Here is an 11,380-nt window from a genome sequence, read left to right on the forward strand (position 1 = left end):
GTTCGTGAATCTTTTGATTCAGATCGGAACTTCGGAGCGGGTTCGTGAATCTTTTGATTCAGATCGGAACTTCGGAGCGGGTTCGTGAATCTTTTGATTCAGATCGGAACTTCGGAGCGGGTTCGTGAATCTTTTGATTCAGATCGGAACTTCGGAGCGGGTTCGTGAATCTTTTGATTCAGATCGGAACTTCGGAGCGGGTTCGTGAATCTTTTGATTCAGATCGGAACTTCGGAGCGGGTTCGTGAATCTTTTGATTCAGATCGGAACTTCGGAGCGGGTTCGTGAATCTTTTGATTCAGATCGGAACTTCGGAGTGGGTTCGTGAATCACTTCGCGAATTGAAATGAACTGAAATAATGGTTCGCGAATCATTCAGATAGGGAATACAGAGAGCGGATCGCGAATTATTTGAATTCAGATCGGAACCTCGGAGCGGGTTTCGCAAATCTTCTGATTCAGATCGGGACTTCATGGTCAGATATTCTTACAACAATTATTCTGGGGCCATGAAATGTTTGTGAAAATGGTCAAAAATGCTGCTTGTGGCTGGCAACTTTTAAAAAAGAGCTATTTCTAAATTATTTAATTTGATTTAACCGAATAAAATGAGTTTTGTTGGTATAAATCAATGCATATAGATAATGTTACATAATACACTATTTTTGACTTATTTTTTGTTATTTTAGATGTTACCTTTTTTCTAGTGTGTTCCTTTCACTGCAAACTCAATGAGACACTCATTAATAATAAAATAAAAAAACAGACATGAAATATTGATTTGACTTGAAATTATTTTATTATGCATAAGGAAAGATGAGTGTGGAGTAAAATGAGAAACTAACAGCTAATATCCATTTGCCTACAAAAGTAGGCAATTATTACCTTAAAAACATTTTTTTTTTTACCTCATTTAACCCACAAAAATAGTGTTGTTGGTAAATGTATTTAGGTTTATTTAGTGATGCAAAATAATACATAACATTTGACTTTAATAAAACCAGTTATTTTAGATGCTACCAATTTTATTTTGCATTAAGAAAGATGAGTGTGGAGTCAAATAAGAAACAAGAACAGAGAGATTATATTAAATAAATATAGCTTAAAAAATGTCCTTAAAGAGGCATTTTTACCTGAATTAATACATAAAAATGAGTTTTGTTGTTATGAATTTGATTATTTTAGGTTGATTCTAAAGTATGCTAAATTATTTTTTTTAAGTTACCATTATTTTGGGACAATGCTCAATCATACAACAATATTGGACTGCAGATGCAGTGATTGACCAATCAAGCATCAGAAGCACATTTCATCCAGGAGCTGTTCACTATTTTTAGCTCATTGAATCTTTCCTGTTTGCAGATTCTCATCCGAGCACAAAGTGCACTAAACTCGAGCACCCACATGATTCCCAGTATAGTATGTGATGTGTTTACAGAAAGTCACTCTTCAACTCATTAAACAAAGTTTTGGTTAAAAATAACTTCAACCTCCACACTGATTGTCCTTGAGAGTGTTGATGTCACTAAAGATGAACTCACACAGATATTTCATGTCATTGTCCTAAAGCTAATATCTTCATATTACCAATAGGGCCTAATCAAAAATGGTTTAATGAAATAAATAAATAAATTGAATAAAATAATAAAATAAACAAAGAAAAGACTCTGTTGGCATGTTGAGCTTCTGATGTTTCTCAGATATGAATGATGAACTTATAGTTTGTGTAGAAAACGCTCCGGTTACTGACGTACTGAGATAAGGGAACGAGCGTTGCGTGAGACGCTAAGGGGAAAACTCCTGTTTTACTCTGTACTGAAGCCTGATTTGTTCACGTTTGTGTAGCTGCACAAACCAATGGCACTTTAGCCCACCAGAAAGGGCAGAGCCGACCCCTATATAAGTCGGACCCCTAGGGGAAGTTGTGGCCTAATGGTTAGAGAGTCGGACTCGTAACCCAAAAGGTTGTGGGTTCGAGTCTCGTACCAGCAGGGATTGTAGGTGGGGGGAGTGAATGTACAGCGCTCTCTCCCATTGAAGGTGGTATCCCACCTTCAATACCACGACTGAGGTGCCCTTGAGCAAGGCACCGAATCCCCAACTGCTCCCCGGGCGCCGCAGCAAAAATGGCTGCCCACTGCTCCGGGTGTGTGTTCACGGTGTGTGTGTGTGTTCACTGCTGTGTGTGTGCACTTAGGATGGGATAAATTCAGAGCACTAATTCCGAGTATGGGTAACCATACTTGGCCACATGTCACGTCACTTTCAAAGCGCCATTCATCAGCTCATTCGACTGAAGCGACAGTCGTCATTTCGTGTGCAGCTTATAGCACGGCAAGTGACGCAACGCTCGTTCCCTTATCTCAGCTTGCGAGATCAGAGAATCACTTCAGCAGAAGGGGCCACGGGGCTGCTGCTGAGAGCTGCACTAGCTCTGGGAACCAGGCCTAGTTCTTCCAGAGCGGGGCCACTAGGAGGAGAGAGCACTTGGTCTCCCTGACCAGCCACCATCAAAAACCAGTCCTCAGGGCATATTTGTGTGAGGATCTGTTTTAGAGTTAACATCTTGAACAGCCATCTCATAAGTGAGCGATTCAGATGCCTGAGATTGAGAATTTGTCTGAGCCCGCCATCTTCTTTGGAACGAGGAAGTAGCGGCTGAAAAAGCCTGACTCGCTGTTCGCTGGGGGCACTATTTCCACAGCGCCTTTTGCAAACAATGTCTGCACTTCTTGTCGGAGAATGAGCCCTTCGTTGTCCAGAACAGAAGTTTGAACAATGCCATTGAAGCGAGGTGGCCTGCGAGCGAACTGAAGCGACTAACCTCGCTGAATTGTCTTCAAAACCCAACTTGATACTCCCTGAATGGCTGCCTAAGCCATGAAACGGGAGGCGAGGGTTTATTTTTGCGAATGAGAGTTCGCCGAGAGAAGGCAGGGAACTTGCATTCGCGTGAGTGCGTGAGAGAGTGTGAAGAGGAAATTTGCTCTTTACTGTATGTGGGTCCGATATCAAAGCGATAAAAAATTCGGGTACCTGCAGGACGTGACCCGCTGGAAACGAAACTCCATTGCTCAGAGGTGCTCGGAGGCATGGAGGATGAAAGCGAGTTGTTTTTCGGGGCATTCCGGCCGAGGCGAGAACAGAGCCCCTCCTCATCCTCTCTAGCGCATCAGGACAGCTTAGGCGGCTCGGGGTCCAGCACAACTCATGGGCAGGGACCTTGATGCTTCGGAAAGGGGAAGCGTTTCGCGGTCCGGGGGCGCTTCTGCAGCCCAGACTCAGATTTCCGTTGAGGCTGAGGCTGCGCCGGCTTTGCAGGCTGAGTGGTGGGATTCTTCTGGCGGCCCGCAGCCGCGGGGCCAGAGCGCTTGGGGAGGAAGTGACGCAGCGCCTGTGACGTCTTCTGAGCCTCCGCAAACCTTTCTGCAAACTCCTCCACAGCGGGGCTGAGCAGGCTCTTCGGCGAGAACGGAAAGTCAAGGAAAGCCATCTTCTCAGCGTCCCTGATCTCAGTGAGGTTCAACCATAGGTGGCGCTCCAGCACCACCAAACTGGTCATGGTCTTGCCGATCGCCTGCGCCGTTGCTTTTGTGGCACACAAAGCCAGGTCTGTTGCTGTGCGCAGCTCTTTGAAAGTCTCCTGTTGTTCTTGGCCAGACTTGTCCATGCTGTGGAGAAGCTTGGTTTGAAACACTTGGAGAACCGCCATTGTATGCAGCGCCGACCCGGCCTGGCCAGCCGCTGCATAAGCCTTATTGGCGAGCGCCGAGGTGGTCCTGCTGGGCTTAGAGGGATGCGCTGCGTGGGCCTTTAATCCGAGGGCGGATGGCGGGCACAAATGAGCAGCAACTGCTTCCTCCAGAGGGGGGAGCTTGCTGTATCCCTTGTCATCAGCGCCGTCAACGGTGGTGAGAGCCGCTGCTGTAGAGAGATTTACTCGGGCCGAGTACGGGGCGCGCCACGTCTTGGTGAGCTCGTCATGAACTACAGGCAAGAACGGGGCGGGGAGTTGGTGAGAGGACTGTTGACGACTTCCCGGCAGGTATCACTCGTCTTATGGCGCTTTTCCACTGCGTGGTACGACTCGGCTCGGCACGGCTCAGTACGGCACGGCACGGTTCGGTCCTCCGTGTAGACCTCTACTTGGAACCCCAACCGAGGTGGTACTAAAAAAAGTACCAGGTACCAGGTACTGTACTCAGTGGAAACCCCCCCAAAAGTGAACCGTACCGAGCCGTACCGTGCCGTACCATGCAGTGGAAAAGTGCCATAACAGGCCATGGGCAGGCTCTTCCGGAGCCGACCACTCGAGGCCCAGATCCTCTACCGCCTTTGACAGGACGCGGATGAGTTCGGCGTCCGTTTCGGCCTCAGAGTTTGAGAATGGGGAAGGACTTCGGGCTCCCCGCTGGAACCTCCACACTCTTCTGCATCGCACTCACTGTGCCCGTCCGTCTCATGCAAGGGAGCTGAAATTTTCTCTTTAGGAAATTCGCTCTCAGTCTTGCTCTTCAAGAGCCGGATGGCCGCAGGAAATCCTCACTCCAGGGGCGTCTTCAACCCTTTTCAACCAACCGTTTTCCCCTTAGCGTCTCACGCAACGGGAGAGACCGTTCGGAAGGGAACGGACCTTTTTAAAAATCAGTTTGTACATTTTATTTCAATGGTAATTGAAAGTGCATCACATATAAAAAAAAGTGCATCGCATAATAAAGAGAAATATAAATAAATACAAAATGATTATTTGGTCATAAAGATTTTAGAAACTGTAAGAATGATGCCAAAGATTCATTTTTGTTGGTCTTAATTTAATTCAAAAGAAAAGAGAGGTTTGGGTAAGAGCCTTTTCTTCAGTTGTCCTGTAATAGAGGTGAAATAAAACATAAATAAACTCTTATATAAATATACTTTTGAAATGAAGCAAAACCTGCCACCTGCTGGACGTTATATGCACATTTTCCCTGGCAAATGGTCTAACTGCAATGGGCATTTATTTACAGCTTTTCTATTATATAAAAAATATTTTTTTGGTGTTTTATGATTAAAATCAAAATTAAATTAGATTTACTACTAGCTATTAATAGCTATTATTTTAATGTACATACAATGGGCCAAAAAAGTTTTATTTTTAATCAAATAGATGCAAATAGTCAACGAACCCGTACGGATCCCGGGTCGGGTCCCGGGTCCTCGGGTCTCGGGTCCTCCGTGTAGACCTCTACTTGGAACCCCAACCGAGGTGGTACTAAAAAAAGTACCAGGTACCAGGTACTGTACTCAGTGGAAACCCCCCCAAAAGTGAACCGTACCGAGCCGTACCGTGCCGTACCATGCAGTGGAAAAGTGCCATAACAGGCCATGGGCAGGCTCTTCCGGAGCCGACCACTCGAGGCCCAGATCCTCTACCGCCTTTGACAGGACGCGGATGAGTTCGGCGTCCGTTTCGGCCTCAGAGTTTGAGAATGGGGAAGGACTTCGGGCTCCCCGCTGGAACCTCCACACTCTTCTGCATCGCACTCACTGTGCCCGTCCGTCTCATGCAAGGGAGCTGAAATTTTCTCTTTAGGAAATTCGCTCTCAGTCTTGCTCTTCAAGAGCCGGATGGCCGCAGGAAATCCTCACTCCAGGGGCGTCTTCAACCCTTTTCAACCAACCGTTTTCCCCTTAGCGTCTCACGCAACGGGAGAGACCGTTCGGAAGGGAACGGACCTTTTTAAAAATCAGTTTGTACATTTTATTTCAATGGTAATTGAAAGTGCATCACATATAAAAAAAGTGCATCGCATAATAAAGAGAAATATAAATAAATACAAAATGATTATTTGGTCATAAAGATTTTAGAAACTGTAAGAATGATGCCAAAGATTCATTTTTGTTGGTCTTAATTTAATTCAAAAGAAAAGAGAGGTTTGGGTAAGAGCCTTTTCTTCAGTTGTCCTGTAATAGAGGTGAAATAAAACATAAATAAACTCTTATATAAATATACTTTTGAAATGAAGCAAAACCTGCCTCCTGCTGGATGTTATATGCACATTTCTATCAGCTATCCTTGTAGAGACTCTACATAGGCGTAATGGTTTTTATACTGTACAAACCGTATTTTCTATCACCCTACACCAACCCTACACTTAAACCTACCCGTCACAGAAAACTTTCTGCATTTTTACTTTCTCAAAAAACTCATTCTGTATGATTTATAAGCTTTTGTACCCATGGGGACCTCAATTTAGGTCCCCACCGTGACACAGGTCCCCGTGAGTCTCAAATAGGCCTAAACAGAACATCAATTTTGACATTTATTTGAGTGAATTTCTGACAGTAAATTTGACATTAACATAATTTCTTAACATTGAACGCCTTTGAATCCATGCAAAGCACAGTTACAGGTGGAAAAGGTGTGTGTTTGTAAGGCAGGTGGGCATCATTGCTTTATTCCTATGGGTGCAAACATACGCCACAAAGCATCATGTCTCAGGGGCTCAATCAAGTTCTAGATTTTGGCATGGGCTTAATATCAATTCAAACTGTAAAGCAGCCAAAGAAGTGCTTCGTATCAGGACTGAATGCAGATAACAGTCGTATATTTACTACAATGACACACAGATCACTCGCCGCCAACACAATGACAACACATGGGAAATGACCCGTGAGCCCCGCCCCCTTCCCTTCCTTTATCCCCTCCAACCAATCCGTTTCGCCGACACATGCTGACTCTCAACCAATCAGCGTCGCCAATACACGCGCATCCTCCCCAACAGACCCAAGAAGCTTAAACAGAGTTAAGATGGCGGCATGTGGATGAGGAGGTTGTATATTTCTGCTCTTCGGTTGCCTTCGGCGAAGAAAACACACATTCTCAAAACTAACCCCTAAAGAAAAGAGAAAAGCCCCCCACAAAATCATTTCCCCGGGACCGAGCCCATGACGTCCATTCACTTCGTGGTTCACCCGTTACCCGGGACCGAAGACCAGCTAAATGACAGGTATTTATAAGAAAGAAGCGGTTTGCGATCTGTATTTACCTCTGGATGAGGTGAAAGCGCAATCAAAGATTGTTAATAAAATATCTGGGGTATTTTATGTCTGCTGCAAACGCTCAAGGTTGGACATTTGGGTCTAAAAATAACGAGGCCCGGCTGACTGGAGACACAATGCGGGCTGGGGGATGGGGAGGTGAAAAGAGAGGGAACTGCGATAAATTTATGCCTTTACACGTCAAATAAAGACTTTTATTTTAAATGTACGATTTATTTATTACATTTAACTCGTGTTTTTTAGGATACGCCGAATGAATGCGAAGAGAATCGCTGAATAAAAATCCTCTCAGGTTAGCCGGTTAGCCTTTAGCACTGCGCGAGCTCATCCGTTTAATTAATTTATCCTCATAAAGTTGGTGGAAATCACATCACAACTAGTGTGAAACGTGTTTTGACGTTTGTCCTTCTGGTTTGTTTCATATCCAGGGCTGAACAATTAATTTTAACACTTGTTTATAAACGTGAAGACACGGATCTTTTGAACTGAAGATGATTTAGATAAAGAATTGTTTGAGTTTAATGTTATGCTTTGTTTGTTTATTTCCTTTTTCATGACGTAAACATCCAATTCCAAAAGCTGTAGTTATAATATAACCATAGTCTCTTCCAGTGACTTTACATTTCTTGAAATGTGTAAACAAACTAAATTTCGTTAACTTGACTAGTCAAAATGGTTGCAGATAGTTGGTGATGGTGGTGATTGTCTGATGACAGCTGCATGAGGAATCCATGGCTAGTAACATTGAAAGCATCCTTGGACAAAATGGGTGTCTCTTTGCCTTCTCCTGTTGGTTAAAGGATGTTTTAAAGCTGTGTTGGTTTTTTTTCTCATTAAAATTAAAATGCTCCCCTTAAAATGCTTATTTTGTCATCGGTTTTGTAAGATCAGCCTCAAGCCAGGCTAACCATTAGTGGAAGCCATCAAAGAAAGGGTGACATAGATAAATCATCACAAAGTTATAAATGTTTTTTTTTTTTCCATTTTGACACTAGAATAAAGGCATGTTTATTATAAACATATATATATATATATATATATATATATATATATATATATTTTTTATGAGTACTTAATGCTAATATGCTGCAAATTTTTGTTTGGCCTAATGTCTAATGTTTAATAAAATATATAATTTAAAATTTTATGGATTAGGAAGTGGACTCATTCTTTTTTTTGTTTGCTATGTCTCAGTCCACATTCACACTGATGTTTTTAGGAAGCCAAACATTTCGAATATAATAATAATAATTTTACCTTATTATGGGGAAGTTGTGGCCTAATGGTTAGAGAGTCGGACTCGTAACCCAAAGGTTGCGGGTTCGAGTCTCATACCGGCAGGGATTGTAGGTGGGGGGAGTGAATGTACAGCGCTCTCTCCCACCTTCAATACCACGACTGAGGTGCCCTTGAGCAAGGCACTGAACCCCCAACTGCTCCCCGTGTGTAAATGGCTTAAATGGCTGCCCACTGCTCCGGGTGTGTGTTCACGGTGTGTGTGTGTTCACTGCTGTGTGTGTGCACTTTGGATGGGTAAATGCAGAGCACTAATTCCGAGTATGGGTCACCATACTTGGCCACATGTCACGTCACTTTATTGTTACTGAAATACAGCTGAATTGTACAATAAAATATAGTATATAAGTTATAGTATATGTTACAAGTTAGTATAGAAGTAAATATTAGTTAATTACTTTTTATATAAATCTACCCGCACTAGTCATCAGTGATTCTGATTTCATAAGTTTCAGTTAAATATTTTATTGTAAAATTACTATACTTATGTCTTCATTTTTTTTAACCCGCAAGCTTTTTTTTTTTTTTTTTGGCAGGGAACTATAGCTTCTGTGAAAACAGGTTTTAAAAAATGTCTTGTTACAAATCTAATGAAATGGTTTAATCTCTCCACAAAAATGTTGGAAATTCTGTGAATTTGTAACAGCCGCACGTTGCGTTCCTAAATGCGTATTAAAACCTCAGCGTATGCAGAGATTGTGTTTGCTGCATTTACAGTGAACCAAGATCAGATCACGAGCTGCTCGTGTAAAGCCCCCCCCCAACAAATGTTGATCTTTTATATTGATAATAGAAGTGTAAAAATATTTTTGGTTTTGTGTGAAAACAGGTTTTAAAAAATGTCTTGTTACAAATCTAATGAAATGGTTTAATCTCTCCACAAAAATGTTGGAAATTCTGTGAATTTGTAACAGCCGCACGTTGCGTTCCTAAATGCGTATTAAAACCTCAGTGTATGCAGAGATTGTGTTTGCTGCATTTACAGTGAACCAAGATCAGATCACGAGCTGCTCGTGTAAAGCCCCCCCCAACAAATGTTGATCTTTTATATTGATAATAGAAGTGTAAAAATATTTTTGGTTTTGAAACTCTGGCAGAACAGATAAGACTGTGGCAGGCTGTGAGAGTGAATCACTGTCAGAACTAGAGTAGTTAAGTATGCAGCAGTGTAATAATATTTTTGGTGCCATTCTTTATGGTAAATGGTGCCATTTATTTAATTAATGCATGGAAATGTTACTTTATGACATTAAAATGTGTTATGAATTGCGTTTCAGTCACTTTATGCATCAAAAGGTAATCATTTCCAACAAAGGGAAAACATGCCTTGCATCAAGATTAAATGCAGTTTTGAGTCAATTTGTTTGGACGCTTGGTGCCCTACAAGTTATCACATTCTTGCATTTCTCGCCACTATGGTTAGGTTGTCCTGTTCATTACTATCTGTCATCCCCAGAACGGATGTATACATGCACTAGTCATTAACGTTTCAGCGTGTACATGGAGCCCTCCATCCTTCATTGTCCACTGATACGTCCTGCAATAATGAGCCATGACTTGAAGGCTTTTCTGCTGCGCTGCGTTGACAGAAAACGAGGGACCTTTTTGCAAACATGTCCCCTTCATGCTAGATTCAGCATGATCTCAGTAGCTTAGGCTGCTGCTGTGCAAGGATATTCTCTGTGCACATTGCAGTATGATGTCGCTGAGCTTGGGCTTTTTCGTTTGTATCATGAAGTGCATGCATTGAAAAGCTTGTGTATGCATGTGTTTGCCTTATGCCCAATTTTTGACACCATTTCCCTGCCAATATAATATGCTGTGCCATGCATTATGGTATTGTGGGAGAGCATATTCATGTTGTTTTTGGTTTGTTTTTAGAGTACTTGGACGAAGGTTTTTTGCAGGAGCTGCTTTCAGGTCTTTCCTCTTGTTTTCATACGGAGTTCATCTACAGAGGTCATATACAAAGAGGAGCTGCTCAGTGGTTCAGTATTGATTGTATTGAAATGAGATGAGAATCTTTAGATGATTGTATGTAATAATTTGAGTATGTAATTTGAAAAATGACTTATCGTTTGTAAACATCATGGTGTTTGTGTTCAGAAGTTGTCTCTATTGCTTATCATTGTTCAGATGATGCTGTAGGCATGTTGCTGTACTAGTGTGCCAAGTATGCCAAGCAAAACATTGGCTCTGTTCCAAAACCTAGTGAGCTGCCTACTAAGTGAGCATCCTAACTGAAATGAAACCTTATAAGGGACTTATTTGGAATGTACTACATAGACAGTAGCCCTGTGTCTTTTAAATTATTTAAATGCTCTAGACAAAAAGTGTATGGTGAATTAAAATGCTGCCTACCTAGGCAATATACTAGATTTTGGTATGCAACCATTTGTACTGTTTTACAGCTGGTTTATGACACACTTTTTGTCCAAGAGCTTGAAGGACTAAAGTTGGCCAACATCTGAGAGAAATCTTTTTTCCTCCGCCAATTTGGAGCCGTTTGCACGCTGCCTTCCAAGTGTGTTTTTTGTCCCTGGTGCACTCATACCCAAGGTTTCCTGGTGGAAATTGAATGCATTTGTTTTTATATCTGATTGTTTGGCCTAAAAATCTCTATTTTCATACCCAGTCATTGGTTTTAAGGGCTGTTATCTTGCAGCATGAAAAAATGAAATCCTTCGTAATGAAGAGAAGATTTCCAGCAGAGCCTCACTTTTTTTCGTTTTTCAAAATGTAAATACAAATATATCAATAAAAAAATATAAATAAGAAATAAAATAAATACAAAAATTAGGAATGTAACTATTAACCGCGAGCCGGTTGAAAATCGATTCAAATATGTGACGATTCAAATCGGTTGAGATGCTAAACAAATCTCGATTCATTTAGGTGTAGGAGTTTATATGAATGCATGTCTGAGGGGAACTTACTGTCTTTAGAAAAGTTTAGATGGTATTTTTTCTTTTCATCTTGCCTCTGCATTAGTGTTGTCAAAAGACCCGGTATTTCGGTACCAAGTCGGTACTAAAAAAATGAAAAC

General features: G+C 42.0%; 1 protein-coding gene across 1 annotated transcript in view; it reads left to right on the forward strand.

Annotated features, from left to right (window-relative positions):
• The first annotated feature begins 6,730 nt into the window (after positions 1–6,730).
• Positions 6,731–11,380, forward strand: part of LOC107724991 (E3 ubiquitin-protein ligase UBR5-like) — a 77,047-nt gene continuing 72,397 nt past the window's right edge. The window contains exons 1-2 of the mRNA XM_016534106.1: positions 6,731–6,986; positions 9,612–9,630. Coding sequence (XP_016389592.1) covers positions 6,925–6,986; positions 9,612–9,630 — 81 coding nt within the window. The 5' untranslated portion in view covers positions 6,731–6,924. The remainder of the gene's footprint in view (positions 6,987–9,611; positions 9,631–11,380) is intronic.

Source organism: Sinocyclocheilus rhinocerous, unplaced genomic scaffold (assembly GCF_001515625.1).
Source record: "Sinocyclocheilus rhinocerous isolate Xijiao unplaced genomic scaffold, SAMN03320098_v1.1 scaffold5141, whole genome shotgun sequence".
NCBI classification, from domain to species: Eukaryota; Metazoa; Chordata; class Actinopteri; order Cypriniformes; family Cyprinidae; genus Sinocyclocheilus; species Sinocyclocheilus rhinocerous.